The following is a 19,226-nucleotide window of genomic DNA, read 5'->3' as shown; positions in this document are numbered from 1 at the left end:
TTTTAATTTATTTATTAAATTTTTATGCTACCTATCTGCCCTATAAGGAGATTTTGAGTGGTCTTGATCTTAGCCTCTAACTCATTTTCTGGTGGGTGAGGGGGTATATTCTTTTTGATCATATACCAGGAGATTAGACAGCCATTTGTCTAGAATGGTCCATGATTATAATGGCTGCAGCCTACAACAGTTCATTGGTTATGATGGTAGTAGAGATTGCCATGAGGGCTCTATTGGCAGCTTCTAGTATCTTTATCTCCAATAAGCTTTGATAATCAGTTTCAAAGATTGGTTGTAACTAGTTTATACATTATCTTATGCCTCATATCTTATGCTGTACTCTGTAATGTAGAGAGTTGGCAGTGATATTCCAACAGATGTTGGCTACACATCCAATTGATCTTCCTTGTCTTCTTGAGTCTGTGATCTAATGTGTAGTTGGTGTTTCTTAAGTTGTGAGAACAGCTTTCTCTTCACTTCGTTGAAGCATTGAGTAACTAACCATTTCTCAGTTAGTGAGGATGTAGGTCTTCTGTCCAGCCATAGCTCACTCATATGTTTCACATAACCTCTCTCATTAAGTCTATTGGTATAGTACTATAGTAGCATTCCACCAAACAAGTTTCTTTGTCTTATCTATGTGTTGTTTTTTCTGATATCTCACATTATCAGATTGTCCTGGTTTGTCAACATATGATGTGGATCTCGTTATCCAGGTTTCATCCGAACTGGCATAACTCTATTTGTTTGTCATTCTCATATTTGAGGTAGAGATGTAAGCCCAAGGGGTTTATAGCTCAAGGATTCCTACTGGTCTTCCATGTCAGAGGAGATACTGTAATTACTATCCTATCCAGTTGTTTGTTTTTATATTCCTCAAAAAGCAGACAATAGCAAGATCTTTACTAATGAAAATTTTCCTTAATTGAATAAATGTGCAAAAGTACAGTTATACAATTATTATTAGTTTGGTATAGTGATTAAGGCGGTTGTCTGGAAACCAAGTTAACTGCATTCGACACCTCTGTTAGGTATGAAAGCTGGCTGAATCACTTCGAGCCAGTCACTCCATCTTGAGTGTGTATGAGAGAGATTAAATTGAATAGTTGAATTGTCCTACGAGTTATCCTGTAGCGAATTGGTCAGGGCAAATTGTCCCATGGCGAGTTGGCTGTGGCGATTAGGCCATGGCAACTTGGTTGCAGCAAGTTGTCCTATTCTGAAGTCTGAATGCTTTTGTTATGTACTTATACACACACAGACAAACGCACACACATACAGAGACATAGTATACACATACAGGTCCTTCATTTGTAACAGTTGAGCCCCAAACTTCTGTTGCTAAGAAAGTTTCCCCCCCCCCTTTTATGGCCTTTTTTGCCACATTTGTCAAGTGATCACTGCATTTGTTAGTGAAGTGCATGTGAAGTGAATCTGACTTTACTTATCACAAGGTTGCTAATGGTGATCACATGACCCTGGGACACTGCAACCATCTTAAATATGAATTAAGTGGTCAAGCATACAAATTTTGAACACGTGACCAGAGGGATGCTGAAATGATCATAAATATGAAAAATGGTCACTTTTTGGGTGCTGTTGTAATTTTGCATGGTTGCTAAATGAATTTTTGTAAGTCTAGGACTACACACATACACAAGTTAAAATAAGTATAAAAATAAAATGTGATAAAAATCTAATGATAATCCAAAATATCATATGGTGATTGTGAAAATTGTTTGTGTGTGTGTGTGTGTGTGTGTGTGTGTGTGTGTGTGTGTGTGTGTGTGTATAGATGCATTTAGAACATAAGGATTCCATTTTCCATTAAGCTTTTGGCCACTGAATGTTTTGATTGGAATAGAGCACTATCTACTCTCAGATGAGAATGGAAGAATGTTAAGAATGAAGGCAAAGAATGTTAGTTATATTAATTTGCCTGGTATTTTTAATAGAATTTGATATCCTTTAGGATTACCTTTCAGATTTTGAATCAGAGGATCACTTTTTTGGTCCTTTTTGTCAACTAATATTCAAAATCTGATTCTGAAGACTAATCATTATTAGCAGAGCCTTTGATCTGTAGTGTCCCACAGATCTCCTTAGACCAGTGGTCATCAACCAGTGGTCATGGCCCACTGGTGGTCCACGAGAAAATTTTGGTGGTCCACAAGAAATGTCACCCCAGAGCACCCCCCCAAAGCAATTAATCCAGGCTGTGCGAGAACACAAGGCTGTGCTGCCCACATGGCCCACGGTAACCCAAGGCTTGCGTCGCTTGCATTAGGAACAACACAAGGTAGTGAGGGGAAAGGGCAGAGAGGGAAACTTGCCTGGCCACCAGGTTGCTTCTTCTGCTTCTTTTGCTTTTGGCTGCACATAAAGAAAGCAGCAAAAGTCTTTCTCTCCCCCAAACTCTGCCAGAAATGTGTCTTTGGGACCCTGAAAGGCATCCTGCTTCAAGAGGCTGTGCCGGCAAAGACTCATTTCTGGCAGAGTTTGGGGAAGAGAAAGAAAGACTTCTGCTGCTTCTGCTTCTTTCCTTGCGTGAAGTCTGAGAACAGAGCTCAAAAGCAGGCTAGGAATGTGGCTGCCTTGGAGGGTGTGTGCGTGTGTGTGTGTGTGTGTGTGTGAGAGAGAGAGAGAGAGAGAGAGAAAACATCACTAGCCCTCCAAGGTTAGATCAGATCTCTCTCTCTCTCTCTCTCTCTCTCTCTCTCTCTCCTCTCCCTCTCCCTCTCCCTCTCCCTCTCCCTCTCTCCCTCCCACCAACGTCAGCAAGCCACGTCAGTCAAAATTCACGCGATCCCCGGGATTTAAAATAATGAGTTTGGTGGTCCCTGAGGTCCAAAAGATTGGCGACCCCTGCCTTAGACCCACTATTAAGAGATCTTTCAGAAATAGGTGTCATCAACATTATATGATGTATTTCTCTATTTCTTTTTGTTTTCTAGTCCCAAGAAAATGATCTATTGATCAATTTGATAATTTACTAAGTGAAAAAATAGAAACTGTATTCAGATGGGAAAGAAGTGTTTTTATCAGTAACAAACATCTGGCTTAGATTCTTGAATTCAGACTCTAAATGGTCAGTTTTATAAGTTGTATATGCTCCTTGTTTCTTTACTGTTCAAAGATCTTTAGCTGAATATGCAGAATTCTTGTACCTTGGATTGGTTGGATTAAGTAGTAATGTAATGTCAGAGTTCCAGCAAAACCAAACTCCAATCAAAAACTCTGAGACAGGCATTTTCTAAAAGTTCTACTTTATTAGAGTATTGACATATATATTGACACGTCTGGGAAAACCTGAATTTGACAGTTCCGGGCTTTCCCTCAGTAATTCAAAAAGCCAAATTCACACTCCGCATCCATCAGTTCATCATATGGTCCAATCACCATCTGCCCCAACTCAAGATACCCCTTAAACCACTCCTCATCCAGGTGCAGGAAGACCATGACCTTGACCAAAAAGAAGGATGCTATTACATACGCTCCATGAAATCCCCCCTCCCAATTTCCCAGGCACAGGAATGTGGCAGCATGGAAGCTTCTGCTGTTAATATGGTTTCCAAAGCTGACAGATGTCCCCTCCTGAAGAAAAACTACATCCTGAAAAATAAAATAGACAAAATACAACAAGGGGTTAATACAATGTTCATCCAATCACTTAACTCCCCCGAAGTTCCTTTGGTTTTTCAGGGAATTTATAATGGAATTGCTTAACTAATCTATCAGCATTCAGATTCCAACTTTTTACCCAAGTAACATCTAACAAAGGGTACCCTTTCCAGTGCATTAAGTATTGTAGCTGGCCTTTATGCAGTCTAGAATCAAGAATTTTCTTTACTTCATAATGGGTTTCACCTTGTTACTACCACAGGCTTGGGGGGAGCAGTTGGCAAGTGTCTTAATTTGGAACCAACAGCTGGTTTTAATAGGCTGCTGTGGAAGACGATGTATTTTGCCTAATATGCGAGGGAGGCTAAGTTGGACAGTTTCTGGTTTAATCACTTTCACTATACAGAAAGGACCAAGAAATTTAGGTCCTAACTTCCTACTAGGCAATCTCAATCTAAGGTATTTGGTTGATAGAAATACTTTATCTCCCACTCGAACAGATGGCTGCAGAGATCTGCACTTATCTGCCTCAGCCGCTTCCACTAAGGCTTTCTTTGTATTTTCCCACCCCTTCTTTGGTGAGTCCATCCATTATGTTAGGGACATGGAAGTCGGTAATTCTAGGTAATTCAGGCATGGGAATAAATTTCATTCAGGTGGTTATTTGGAAAGGAGTTAGTCCAGTACTACTGTGTACTGTGTTATTGTAAGCCACTTCTGCAAAATGCAATAAGTCCTCCCAGTTTTTTTGTTAATAAATTTACATAGTATCTAATTTATTGTTCCACCATGGCATTCTCACGTTCTGCCGATCTGTTCATAGTCGGATGGAAAGCTGAGCTAAAACCCTGGGATTATCCAATGGACTTAAAGAACTCTCTTCAGAGTTTAGCAGTAACTTGAACCCCATAATCTGAAATCACTCGCCACGGAACTCCATGGAGCCGATAAAAATGCTTCACAAACAGTTTTGCCAGCTTTTTGAAAGAAGGTAGTCCATTATAAGCGGTGAAGTGCGCTTGCTTGGAGAACAAATCAATGACAGTCCAAATAACTATTTCCCCCACTTTCTGGAAGTTCAACGGTAAAGTCCATTGCAATCTTCTCTCATGGTTTTGTTGGTTCAGTTACTTGTTGAAGAAAACCAGGGTTTTTTCCAGGTCTGTTTTTCACCGTGGCACAAATTGAACAGCTTCTGATATAGTCCTCCATGTCACTTTTCATTTTTGGCCACCAAATTGCCTTCTGGCTAGATGAAGGGTTTTCAGAAACCCAAAATGGCCCCCTAGCTGAGATTCATGACTTCTTTTTAACACCATTAGTCTCATGCTGCTAGGTAGATAAATCTTATTTTCTTTCCAAGCCAAACCTTCCCTCAAAATTAAATCAGTTTGATTTTCAGTAAACCATGGATCGCTTGACAGTGAGGCTTTTAGATCTGCTGTCAATTTATCTTCGGGGAAGTCTAAATGGTGCTTGGCTTGCACTCTAGTAGTGGCTTGACTTGCAGGTTGGGCTTTGGAAATCAGTGATGTACAATTTCCTCTCAGCGACTGTCAAATTGGGGTTTCCTGGGCAAGGCATCTGCCAATAAAGTTTTTCCCTCTGGAGTGTATTTTAGTTTGAAGTTGAAATGTTTAAAGTATTGAGTCCAGTGAATTTGTTTGGGGGAAAGTTTTTTGGGAGTCTTCAGAGCCTCTAGATTTTTATGATGTCCATACCTCCGAATGGCTCCTTAACTTCCTCCAGGAAATGTCTCCAAGATAGGAGAGCCCACCACACTGAATCCCCTACACAAGTTGGTATTAATGTACTTCCTCAGTACAGTCATTTCAGCAGGTGTCATGGAGTACATTTTTGGTTTTGGCAACTTGGCCCCGGGTTCTATTTTGATGGCACAGTCAGTGGGCCGATGAGAGGGGAGGACATTGGATTCCTCCCCCTGTTAAGTCTCTGTACTCTTTAGGGATAGTAGGCTTGCCTGGCAGAGAGTCTGAAGTGGAGACTGCTGATTCTAGTGGCCAGACGGGATTGTCTGGCAGTTTCTTGTGTGGAGGGACTGGGGACAGTGGGCCAACTCCAATGATGATCTTCCGGTACACATCTTCCCACTTAGTGGTAGGGGCCCATTTGTCTAGCCAAGCAAGACCCAGTATAACTGATTCTGACATTTTGGATGCTACTACAAATTGAATAAGTTTGTGATGCTTTCCGATCTCTAGTTTGACAAGTTCTGTAATTTGGATGGCTGGGGTCCCACCAATTAAAGTTCCGTCCACCTGTTTGAATCTAATTGGGCATTTTAGGGATCTGTTTTTTATCCCTAATTGTTCAATGATTGGAAGCCCAATTAAGCACCTAGTACAGCTTGTATCTATTACCATTTCTTATTATCCTTGTTCCCCAGTTTCAGGGACTACCAGCTTCACTTTAACTGTAAAAGGGGGAATGGCTGCCCTCACCATCAGGTCATTTTCTTCACCATTTCCTCTCTCCAGGAGGATTTTATTTGGCCAGAGATTCCTCGCTCTCTTTGGTGGGGAAGGGAACCTTTATGGCTTGCCTGGCAAATTGGCTTGTGTCCGGAGGCTTCTGTGGAGCCCTCCTGCCTCTGGTGGCTGTCACTGATCATAGTTGTGGTCAGATGCTCAGAAGCTCGATGACACATTTGACCCCAATGGTAGCACTTGATGATTCCAGTAGGCTGAGCAGGATTTGACTCTGTAGGTTTTGTTAGGGGACGTCTGGCAAGAGTTCTTCTTGCCGGCTTCTCTGATGAGGGCTTGCAGTTTGGATGAATTTCCCTATCCAAAGATATAGACATGGTGTACCAGTCATGTAACCATTCTGGTACCCCTGTGACAGGCTTTTCTGACATTGGTCAGTTTCCTCTTTAAAATAGTGGAGAATGATTCTCTCAGGCCAATGGCCAAGGTTCCCAGCAACCCTCCTAAAGTCCCACACAAAGTCCTTTATGGATCGGTTACCTTGTTTCATCACTTTTATTGTGGCTTCATTCTCACTAACTCAGTTGTGGTCTTTGAATCTGGCCCAGAGCAGTTCGACAAATCCATCAGCATCATTTAATTCAGGAGCCTCCTCAATGTGCAGTTGGTCTATCCAGTCAGAAGCATCCCCTTTATTCATGCCGTCTGCAATTGCTGAAACCAGTTCGCGATCTGAAGCAAATTAGTCTATATGAGCCCAAACTTGACGGAGGAACTAAGCCAGCTTCCCAGGGGGTCCATCAAACATTGTCCTAAACTGAGAAGGAGGTAGCCTGGCTGGAGGCGCAGGCTGATTGGCTGGTAGAACTGGCACCGCAGCTGGTGGAGGCGTAGGGACTGTTGCTGTGCAGCAGCTGGTGGCAGGGCAGGGACCTGCTGTTGTGCTGCTGCTGGCTGCTGGGCTGCGGCTGGCAGCTTGGCAGGGACCTGCTGCTGCACTGGTGATTGAACTGAGGCTGGAGGGGGTGCTGGAGCCAGCTGCTGGAACAGACCCCACTGCTGCACCAAGACCGTTGGGGTGAATTCACCCCATGGCTGTGCCGGGAACAGTGGGGCTAATAGTGCTGGCATCTATTGGCACTGTACCCACCCCTGGCCAGGATAGAAGGCCCAACCAGGAGAGATACATTCAGGAGGGAGCATAAAGGCCGGTTGACAAGTTGGTGGCATCTGTTGTCTCTCTGCTGTGGAGTGGTCCGGAGGTGCCAAGCTGGCCCCTCTGTCAACTCTGGCTGAGAAAAGATGCCGATGCAACACTGGTTCCACTGGCATATCCTGGATCAGGAAAGGTGAATGTTGGTTGCATTAGGCTCCATCTCAGTTGAGAAGGTTGGGTCCGCGGAACATAATTCCCCACTTCAAGCTGCTCAAAACACTCTGGGAGACCTGTCAAAGATTGGCTCCAAGATGGAGGCAACAAGTTCCAATCCTGGCAGTTCTCAGACCCCAAGGCTCTCACTTCTCTGGACCATGGGCTGATTTCATTGGGCTGGAGTCTGATCAGTATTCAGGAGGCCTTTCCTCTGGTCCCATCTCTGAAGCTGGATCAGACTGGCAACTATTCCAGGAATCCGTCTCCTTGGGCCAAGCACCTAACCTTCATTCTGCTTCTGCAGCTTCAATGGTTCACACCACTTCTTCAGAAGGAGAATACCAGATCTCAGATGTCAACTCATAAAATATTTCCTCGGGTCTTTTAGAGGTGCCAACAGAAAGGGAGGGGGGAGTAGCTGCAAAAACGAAACTGCATTCCATGGATGTTTCATAGATAGTTTCCAGGTGATCGACGTTTCCGCTGCGCAAAATTCTAACTGGAGAGTATGATTGATGATTCTTGACTATGGATGTGTCCCATTGAAGAATATGAATCATGATACACCCAGGGGGTGGAGGAAAACCAGGGTCAAGGATGACAATGAATGATGTGTCTCAGAGTCGGTAGCACCGGCATATCTTTAGGGTCGGTAGCACCGGCATATCTTCTCCTAATAAATCTTCTTTGAGCTTTGAAAATCAGGCTAGAGGCTCATGATTTAAATGGGGGTTACTACCGGAGTCCTGACATTTGTATCCATTCCCACGGCTCCTTTTGTGAACACTCTCCTCCATCTTCCCTGAGTCTTCGCACTGCCTGGTTGGCAGATCGGCACTTGGGGCTCAGGACCCCGGACAGCCCCCTAGTCAGAGTGCTGTTGGACAATTTAGGGATTCACGTTAATGTCAGCATTCCAGCAAAACCAAACTTCAACCAAAAACTCTGAGACAGACATTTTCTAAAAGTTCCACTTTATTAGAGTTGTCATACTGGCACATCTGGGAAAACCTGAATCTGACAGTTACAGGTTTTCCCTCAGTAATTCAAAAAGCCAAATTCACACTCCACATCCATCAGTTCATCATATGGTCCAATCACCATCCTCCCCCAATTCGAGACACTCCTTAAACCACTCCTCATCCAGGTGCAGGAAGACCATGACCTTGACCGAAAAGAAGGATGCTATTATGTCTAACTACATACCCTCCATGTTAGGTATGTCTAACTACATACCCTCCATGAAATCCCCCCTCCCTATTTCCCAGGCACAGGAATGTGGCAGCATGGAAGCTTCTGCTGTTAATATGGCTTCCAAAGCTGACAAGCTATGTATAATGTGGTAATATAAAGTTGAGGAAGTTGCTATGTTGTGTGTATTAAAAACATATGGCACAACCTGTAGCAGCCACGCTGAACTAGTATATAACGTAAAAGTGACATTATACCAATATTTTAAAATTTTGAATATTAATGTATTGGTAAAATTATATGTTTATACATATATTTGTGGTAGTTCTCGACTTAAAATCATAATGGAACTTTAACTTGCCAATTATGTACAGAAATTGTGAAAGTTATTATATGAGGTACCTATGTGACTACCTCACTTAATGACCCCAATCACTGCTCTCCCTGTTATAGTTATTAGCAGAGCCTGAGGTGCCAAGGAGGTGGAGGAAGCCCTAGGAGACCTAGTGCATGCCCAGGTTTGCACTGCAGAACCTTCAGTTCAGATGTAGCCTCTGCTAGGCTTCCCATGACCTCCCCCATTCCCTTCCCATGCTCCCCTTCCTGCATCATTGGAATTGTGGCCACTCCCAAAATGATGCCCGTTTTTGGGACAGTGAATGCAGCCACAACTGTGCAGAATGGCCATGTGGCAGAGTAGCTGCTTTCTAAAGGAAATTTATCCTAAAAGGTAAGTGATCAAGCTATGATGCGGATTGGGGAAGACAGTGTAGAACTCAGTGGAATGGGAAGCAGATGCAAGATCTGCGGGACCCAGCAAGGCAGGATAGGGGAGATGGTGGCGAGGTCTTTGCAGCATCCTTGTGATTGGTCATAATTGTGGATGGATTGCCAGGTGGAGCACAAATTGCTACAGTATCCATAAATTTGGGTATGGGTCCTAAATCTCTTTTTTCAGTGCTATCTTTATTTTGAATGGTTACTGAATGAATAGTTATAAATCAAGGACTGTCTGTAATGCTAGACAGTTGTGGGTAAATCCTAAATCTGTTTGTAATTCTACCCTTCAAATTTTTGTTCATAAAACCTCTGTCTTTCATGTTTCTTTGGCTTATTTACTCACTTCTTTTTATCTTTTTGTAATTCCCTTTACTTGTTTTTCCTCTTCTTTTATTCTTCTCCCTGTGTTTACTGCAGGAGAACCAGCGCATGCAGCAGAAAATAGAATCTATATCCAAAGAGGTGTTTGACCTCCAGGAGACAGTTAATTGGAAAGATAAAAAAATTGGGGTATGAGATTATTCTGAGGTGAAAAATGATTAGGAATAGACTGGCAAATGTTGACAAGATTGTTAATGGTTTCGGTATGCAGGGGATCTGAATATAGTAATTACAAATATAGCAGTAAATTAGATAAAACAAATTAATGCTAGATACTAGATAATAAATGCCATTCAAGAGGATATACTGCATCTACATTTGATGATTTCTCAGTACTTTCAGTGTTGCAGTTAAGTTTTGTATTTGGATGCTTAGTGTTTATGATTAAAAATGAAATATAGGTGGAATGGTGGATATGAGCCATCTGTATGGATTACCTGTAGATGCAGTTCTCTCTTCATTCCATAGTTCTTGGGAATCTACTGATTGGTGGACCGCTGGGGAAACTATTTAAAAGCTTACCAATTTGCTAACTGATTGGCTTCTGGGAAACAGGTATCATATAAAATCTAGCACACAAATTAGAATTAGGGCTCTGTCTGGATAGAAACTGGAAACCATATGGTTCCCTTTTTCTTTTAATTTTCTTTCACAAAAAACTCTGGTTGACAACATTGGTTCATTTAAATTGAAAATCATAATACCATACATATAATTTTGTACCCACAAGATCCAAGTGTTTATATTTGAAAATCTTAATGTATCACAGAGGATTATATTTTCTTGCTCAGTATAGTTCTAGGATTTGAATAAACATAATGTGATTTGGTACAGTTTTAATTGCAAAGTAGAATTACCAAAATTAATGGTTTTTAGTTGCATTAATTTTAGTACGTCTGAACTACATATGAATGACCAAATTTCAATTCAGCCATAATTTATGTGATATATTTCATATTTTATAAAATGTTGGGATTGGGATTTATTTGTGAGAATGATAGGCTTAGTGAGTGTGGAAGAAATACTACATTGGAATTACATTTAAAGTATATTTGTAATATAATGAATAAAACTAGATACATATTTGACAGACCCATTATAACTGAGGAATTCTTGTGCTGGATATGACTTTTGTGGCAAGCACAGGATTATTTATGTGAGGCTTTTTCTTCTTTTTGTTTAGTCCTGTTCCTGTATTTACAAGAAATCTCTTATCTATCACACATTCTTTTTCTATACTATTTTCTTTGTGCTACTTTGCTGTAACCAGGCTCTAGAGAGACAAAAAGAATATTTTGACTGCATTAGAATTGAGCGAGATGAGCTCAGAGATGAGCTGGCTGATATGAAGGAAACAATGAAGAGAGGAGAGGTATGTTAGCAGTAGTACTTCTTACAAATGTAGATTGGGGAATCAGAGCATAGATAATGTAATGGAAAGTACACCATCATTACCACATCGTTTTCTCCTTTCTACAAACTCATGTATGGAAGCAATGATGTTGTATTTTTGATTATGTCAGTTAAGTAAAGAGTTTATCTGTAAAATAAAATTTTCTGATAGATATTGTTAATGTTGCTTTCCCACCCCCCCAGAAACATGGATTAGTAATAATCCCAGAAGTCACTCCAAATGGTGATATTAACCATGAACCAGTAATTGGTACAATTACAGTTGTATCACAAGAAGCTGCTCAAGTTTTGGAATCAGCAGGGGAAGGACCACTAGGTAAAATAAGCGTTTTCTTAAAAGATTAACATTATATTGTGGCCTCAATGGATATAAATTTAAAAAGTATACCAAAAGAATTGTACTTTTAGACAGATTAGCCCTTTAGTTCTGTGTAATTGGTTCCAGACCTCATAAATCTTTTCAGGCTTACAAAATGTCTGTAGACGTGTAATAAATTTCTGTTTTTAAATATTTAAATTTAAGTTGCTGTGTATTAGAATACTTCCTATAGAAAGTATTCCAAGTACGCTGCATTGAAATAGCTGGCTGGAAGCTGACAAGACTAATCAGTTTCACATCTTAAACTTTTGTTTGTCTCCTAATCACATGCTTCCTCTTTGGAATATTCATCTTGGTGTTGGGATAATTAACCAGAAGGCAATTAATATTTATATTCATAGGAGAGGACCAGATTACAAAAAAGTAAGCGGGCACACGCTAAGGAATACTGGACTGTTTGTGTAGTGTCCTCACACCTACTGAAATAAGTATATTCTTTTGACTATATTCCCCATTGTTTGCCTGCTTACTCTCTTGTAATCCCTTCTCTCCAACCTCTCCACTGTGCAGAGGGGGAGAGAGAAAAACAATAGATACAATGTATATTGACTGTAATTGTGATCAGATGACTGAGAGATACTGCAAAGGTTATAAATGCAGGCATTGGTTGTAAAGTTATTTCTGCACAGGTGACTTTGAATAATCCCTGAACAGGGCAGTTGGTAAGTGAGGATTACTATATAAGAGTTAATGAACCTAAATGCTTATGTTGGCCCTATATTACAAAAATTACAATTTTTAAAGTGATCTTGCTGTAATTCAGTTTTCCCAAGTCACCCTCCTCAAATTCTTCAGATGGAATTCAAGTATTCTTCAAAAGCCAATTTGGGAAATTAAACTATTTGTTTGTTCTAGATGTTAGGCTACGAAAGCTAGCAGGAGAAAAGGAAGAGTTATTATCACAGGTAAGTCTCCTGAAAGTTTCTAAATTGAAGAGATAAACAACTTCCCATAATGAGTTTCTAATTAAATAACAAAAAGTACAGTTGCTTTATGACCTCCACAGCTAGCTATTTGCTTAGAATATAATCCTGTAGCTTCTGCAATCATCCAGGAACCATAGGATTCATGTAGGATTTTTTTTCCTGTATTTTCTTCTGACTGCTTATTGATGGAGGATGATCCAGGAGGGGCTTTACATATGTTGAATTCTAAGCTTATAATGGAAAACTTGTGGGAAAAAGTTAAACTGGAGATAGAAAATTGTCTTATAAATGAAAGATCATATTGCTGTACTTAAAAAATATATAACAATCTGATCTTATCTGTAAAACAGGATAATCTCCACCTTAACTTTCTGTTGCTTAAGTAGCAACAGAATTATAGCCTAAAGAAATAATGCTAACTCTGGAGGTCATAAACCAACTGCACTTTGTTATTAAATTAAAACTTAATTATGGGAAATAGTTTAGCCTTTGAATAGCATGCTTAGTGCCACATCCATTTAACCTTTGAATAGTATATTTAAAGCTATATCCCCAAAAATGTGGATGTAGGCAGAAAAATGTACATTTGAAGTGATGTCATATACACTTAAGTTTAACTCAATATAAGAATATTTAGATGTCAGCTTCTTAATCGTGCATTTAATTTTTTCTGTTTGTTACTAAAAATTACAGCCTTGCGCAGTAGGTTGAGCTGAGATTTAGTGATGGATCAAAATCATCTCACAAATTCTCCCTAATACCAATCCCTGTTTATACCATATTGACTACATCTGCAGAGAACAAAACATTCATAAAACTATTCAATAGAATTTTTGTTTTAGTTAAAACCATTCATAGAACATGGCAATTTATTCAATGCAGATATTCACAACAATTTTTCCTATAATTTTAGCATTTTAATGGATGCTATCCCCGGCTAAATTGTCAATTTATTGGAGTAGCAGATCCTGTTCAGACAAATCCTTAGATTTATTTAAAGCTGAAAACAATCACACTAGATTCCCGATTATAGCAGTAGATGCTAATTATTTGTTAAATATGATATCCATTCATTTTAGATAAAGAATAAATAAAGTTTGAAATGAAATACTGAAAATATTGTGTTATTTTAATTTCAGATTAAAAAACTGAAATTGCAATTGGAAGAGGCACGGCAGAAATCCTCTAAGAATGAAAGCACAAATTCTGATTTAACAGGACTGGAAAATGGTTCTGATTTGCAATTAATTGAAATGCAGAGTATGTTAATTCATTCAGTATTCAAAGGAGATGCACTTTAAATAGTCATGTCTTGATTTCTATGCAAATTTTCAGTTTGAATTTTGTAATTTTATACCAGATGATAAATAAAGCAGATTTAATGAAAGTATATGTATATAGTTTTAGATGTATAAGGTACAATTTAAAGTAAAATGAGGGAATATTAAGGAAAATAAGCAAAGGCTGGTTCCAGTTGTGAAATTTATAGAATTCTTGTCATAACCAGAGAGAATGGAAAGTACAGAAAGAAAATCTGTTTCTCATTTGAGTTGTTACATTCTCTACTGACACTATGAGAAATATCTTGACTGTTAATTTGTATAACCTTTTGATCTAGCAGTCAGTTATTTTTAAATAACCACATTTTTATTGTATTTAAGATCAAAATACTATTACATAAGTCATTCTGCTTTTTATATTCCAATAAAAATGTTGACTGAACTCCTGAGATCTTAAGCATTCATCTCATGACCTTTCAGGAATAAATGTTGAAAAATACCAGTCTCCAGAGTTACTTAATTGCCACATTTAGTGCTCTTTTTCTCTCCACAACAAACATTTGCAATAAGTAAAAATTTGATTTGAAGAGAATTTGGAAGGTTGATTTACAGTCCTTAAATTCTAAATTTTATTGTCCCTAGGAGATGCCAACAGACAAATAAGTGATTTCAAATTTAAACTTTCAAAAGCTGAACAAGATATAACTACTTTGGAACAAAATGTAGGTATCTTTTAAGATGTTGATATATTTCAAATTTAAGGGCTCTATACCTTGTCTCCCCTAATTCATCACATAAGATGTCTCTCTTGCACTACTAGTATGGGAATCCTATCACTATATTATCAGGCCAGTGATGTACAGGATTTGATATTTTCTAAAGAGAACCAGTCTTCAAGCACATAGTGTAAGTGCTCTATATATGAGCTAATGGCCAGGAAAGATATTTGGCCATCTCAAGTTAAAAGAAATGAAAAGAGGACTATCTAACAGATTAATAGAGTTGGAAGGGACTTTGTGCTGTAGGCCATCTAGTGCAACCCTCTGCCCAAGAAAACTATATCAGATCTAGAAATAGTGCACATAAACGTTTACATTGGGAAAATTTTTACTTATAATCAGTGATAATATCAATGCCATGTTTGCATTTCATTTGAATTAGTATTCTATTGAGTTTCTGGGTATGATTATATCACTTGACTCCATTGGTGTTTGCATTGGTTCCTTGGGAGGAACAGTGAAACGTAAATGTTTTCCATTTAGTGCTTTTAAGGAAAAGTCAAAGTTACACTGAGTCTTCCTTGCATATGGGAAGATAAACAAATCATTGGTCTTTTAGGTTTTAAGACTTGAAGGACAGGTGGTGAGATATAAAAATGCTGCAGAAAATGCAGAAAAAGTAGAAGATGAACTGAAAGCAGAAAAGAGAAAACTTCAGCGAGAGGTAAGTGTCTCCTTTTCCTTTCAGTGAAAACAGATTTGTAATAGTATAGTAATTGAGCTGTGAATAATATGTGCTATATTTAAAGCGATATTTGACATTACTTCAAAGTAGTATAAATATTCTGTCTGTAGGTTTCTTACAATTGTGGTGTGAAATTTTATGTTTGCAAGACTGCCAGAAACAAAATCATTTGCAGAATTCAGCAGCCAAGATCAGGCTTATTAAATATTTAGCAATAACATAATCCATTTCCAGCAGTGCAATTTTCCTTCATCACTCCTTGAAACCTCCCAAATATACAAATGGGAATATGAGGTCTCTGGGAAGAAGATATTGCCAAATTCTACCCTTAACACCTCCTATTCATATCGATCAATGGTAGTGAACCTTTTTGGCATCAAGTGCTGAAACTGGAGCATGCACATGTGCACCAAAAACTGGAAGAGCAGCTCCTCAGCGCACTGCGTGGGAGCGCCAGAAACTGGAAGCTTAGCTTCCTGGTGCACACATGCATGCCAGTCACCTAGTCTTCCAGTTTGTAACGCGCATGTGAACGCAAAGACCAGTTGGCGGAGATGCTCTTCTGGTTATGCAAAGACCAGCTGGATGGTGTGCATGTGCACGCTGGAACCAGAAGAGCCAACGGGTATGCCTGGAGAGGTGTCTCTGAGTGCCACTTCCAGCAAGCATGCCATAGGTTCGCCATTAAGGATATAGATAGTTTAGATCAGGGGTGTCAAACTGAAAGCCTGCAGGCTGGATGCTGCCCACAATGTGGTTGGATCTGGCCTGCGTGGCTGTCCTGGTGTGCGCACAGGAGGCAACAGGAGCATGCATGCACAGGCACGGCCCATCCCAGTATGCGCATAGGAGGTGGCGGGCTGGCTCACCCCATCCCGGTGTGGATGCTACCAGGTTAAAGATAAGCGTCTCCAGCCTTTCAGGTGTGTGTGTGTGTGTGTGTGTGTGTGTGTGTGTGTGTGTGTGTGTCCAGCAGCAGGGGCTTGCATGTGGTCCTCCAAGAAGCAGGTGTGGTGGCTGCAGACAGACTCGGGGGGAGCCACATAATGTGGATCACCAGACACACCTGCATGTGACTGGGATCCAGCAGGCTTGCTTCTCCTCTGTTCTTCTGGCCTTTCAGGTGTGTGTCTGTGTGTGTCTGCATGTGGGGGGGAGGTGTCCGGCAGCAGGGGCTTTGCCCCCTGGCTCTCAAAAAAGCAAGTGTGGTGGCAGCAGGCAGAGCCAGGAAGGCACATGATGTGGACCACCAGACATGTCTGCTCCATCCCATGTGGCTAGGGTGGGAAAGATGGTTTCCTGGTGCACCCAGCAAGCAGGCTGCGTGCCTCTCCCCTGTGCTGCTGCTTCTGGTTACTGCCGCCACCATGACGTCCTGCTGTCTGTTTTGCTTGCATTTGGAAAGAAGGTTGCTGATGGTTGTATTGGTTCCCTTGCGGGTCTTGTCCTTGGCCAGCATTGGACTGCATTCCCTTCGTACACCTCAGCCTGCTGTGGGCTGCTGTGGTCAAATGTGCAAGGGAAACACGTTCTATACACAGGGCAAGATCCGTGAGGGAGCTGAGAAAATGATCAGTGGCGACCCGCTCTCCAACCGCAAGCCAAGAGTTTTAAAGGAGCTGCCAGAGGTCATCTCAGAACCACTGCACCATATCTTTCAAAAATCCTGGAGCACCGGGGAATTACCAGAGGACTGGAAAAGAACCGATGTGGTTCCTGCCTTCAAAAATGGGAAAAAACAAACCCAGGAAATTATAGACCAATCAGCCTAACATCAATACCCAGGAAGATACTGGAAAAGATAATAAAAAACAGATCTGCCAACATCTAGAAACAAGTAAAGTAATAACTAGCAGTCAGCACGGGTTTGTTAAAAACAGATCATGCCAAAGCAATCTTATTTTCATTCTTCAACACAGTGACTAAATTAGTAGACCAGCAAAATACTGTGGACATAATATATTTAGATTTCAGCAAGGCATTCGACAAAGTAGACCACAACCTACTTCTTAGTAAGCTAGAAAAAAGTGGGATAGCACCACCACTAGATGGACTTGCAATTAGCTGACAAACCAGTTGTACGTCTATTTATTGGATTCCTCAAGCATAATTTCTGCTTCCTTCAAGATCCTGGTACTGAAGACATTATTCTGTTGAAGTCCTCTTTCAGAACAAGAGGGTGTAAGCTCTTAACAAATTAAGAGATCTCTTTATTCCATTGTGGTACAAAAAAACCCCAAAAGGTTTGGCATATAGTTCTAATGCCACCTCACTTTTCTGTCTTCTTTGAGAAGTGATGCATGCTGTATAACCAGATATATAACATGTAATCTGGGTTGGGTACATTACACAGTCTTGTTAGCTCCTTGGTTTACTCTCCAACAGCAAGGTTTCCAATGTCACCTGTGCCATATTTAAACAGAAATACATAGACTATATCCTATTCTTTTAGTGAATCTAAAATCACTGGGTTAAATCCTAGCAAACATTATTTGGTTTTTCAATCTTAATATGAAAGCATTACTATCCTGAAGGGTGACTTTGAAGGCATTCACAACAGGGGGGTTACAGATAAGTTGAGGAGTCCTTGTATTTGGGGATTGTTTTGCCCACTCAAGTGATTTTGTTCCCAAGCTAGCACGTTTCCTGAATACAGAGTGAGAAACATACATTCTTAACCTACTCTTGAATATCCATTCTCCTTGGTTTGGTCTTAACCTCAGTCATAGCCAGTCCAAAGTCAGATACTGATAGATAGACTCACTAAATAAAATCTCTCAATTATGGTTAGGATCCATTGAACAATAGCTTGATTAGAAGCATCTGCCAATGTTTTAGAAAAGACCATATCTCCAGAAAGTGGAGATGTCTTCACGTAGGCCTTTTCTGAGCATTAAAGGAAAAATTATGAATAAATCATGAATTTAAATTTATTCTGAGAAAAAGGATGGCTTTTCTTCTTCATCTACAGATTACTGGATAGTTGGATTTCTTTGGAACTATTAAACAGTGTTGCTCTATTACTAGTGGTGGAATTCTACCAGTTCTCACCTATTCGCTAGAATCTGTTAACTTTCTAAGCAGTTTGGAGAACTGGTTGTTGAAGAAATCTCCTTTCGTTTTTTCCCACCTCTCCCTCCCTCTCTGTCCCCTTTACTCTTTTTGAATGCTTCTAGTGATGATGGAGCACCCACAACTTCTCAAGACAAGTGATTCTATTGGTTAATTGGTCTCACCCTTAGGAAATTTCTTCTTAGTCCTAGGTTTCTTCTCTTTGGTTAGTGTAATTAATCTATTAATCAGTGGAACTTGCCTCCAGAAGTTGTAAATGCTACAATACTGGAAGATTTTATGAAGAGATTGGATAACCATTTGTCTGAAGTGGTGTAGGTTTCCTGCCTAAGGAGAGGGACCTCCAAGTCCCTTCCAACTCTGTTATTCTATTCTATTCTAAATATTGGAACAGTGCTATTTTATTGTGACTTGGAGTAAGGAGACCAATCAAGTTGGCCACACCCACAGTCCACCGTCATTAGGGTAGAGAACCTGTTGTTAAATTATTTGAATCCCACCACAAATATACACTGAATTGTATGTTTAGTCAAAATGATGGTGCTTGCAAATCCAGGTACTTTTGCAGGAAATTGACTACTGAAATCCTTTCTACTGTGGGTTTTGTAGCTTTGTTGCAGTTTGCCTTCAAGGAATGTTAGAGATATGCAATTTTGTTATTTCTGCGGTCTCTCAGGTGCTTCTTAAAGGGTAGAGAGTCCTATTGTTTGCTCCAGTCTCTCAGAAAGTAGCATTGGGGCATTTTTGCTTTGATTTTTGGGGATTGGCTTGGGAGAGCCCAAAGGTGCTTTTCAAAAGGCAACTGGACTTTAGGTTTTCCTTGAAGATGTTTCTCTTTTCATCCAAGAAGCTTCTCCAGAAGGAGCTTCTTGGATGAGAAGCAAAACATCTTAAAGGAAA

At 40.1% G+C, this 19,226-nt stretch overlaps 1 protein-coding gene and 1 pseudogene across 6 annotated transcripts in view; one reads left to right on the top strand and one right to left on the bottom strand.

Moving 5' to 3' along the window:
* LRRFIP2 (LRR binding FLII interacting protein 2) overlaps positions 1-19,226 on the top strand; it is a 63,570-nt gene that overhangs the window by 42,572 nt on the left and 1,772 nt on the right. For 3 of the 6 annotated variants that reach the window (XM_087918206.1, XM_087918207.1, XM_087918212.1), the window contains 7 exons: positions 9,829-9,921; positions 11,063-11,164; positions 11,389-11,521; positions 12,440-12,489; positions 13,650-13,770; positions 14,433-14,512; positions 15,129-15,233. In XM_087918206.1, the coding sequence (XP_087774332.1) occupies positions 9,829-9,921; positions 11,063-11,164; positions 11,389-11,521; positions 12,440-12,489; positions 13,650-13,770; positions 14,433-14,512; positions 15,129-15,233 (684 nt within the window). The remainder of the gene's footprint in view (positions 1-9,828; positions 9,922-11,062; positions 11,165-11,388; positions 11,522-12,439; positions 12,490-13,649; positions 13,771-14,432; positions 14,513-15,128; positions 15,234-19,226) is intronic. The other 3 variants (XM_087918211.1, XM_087918208.1, XM_087918213.1) reach the window with 2 other exon arrangements.
* LOC148124036 (uncharacterized) lies at positions 6,127-6,768 on the bottom strand (annotated as a pseudogene).

The sequence above is a fragment of the Pseudonaja textilis genome, chromosome Z (assembly GCF_049901715.1).
Source record: "Pseudonaja textilis isolate UNSWEBS1 chromosome Z, rPseTex1.2, whole genome shotgun sequence".
NCBI classification, from domain to species: domain Eukaryota; kingdom Metazoa; phylum Chordata; class Lepidosauria; order Squamata; family Elapidae; genus Pseudonaja; species Pseudonaja textilis.
This window is presented reverse-complemented; position numbering and strand designations above follow the sequence as displayed.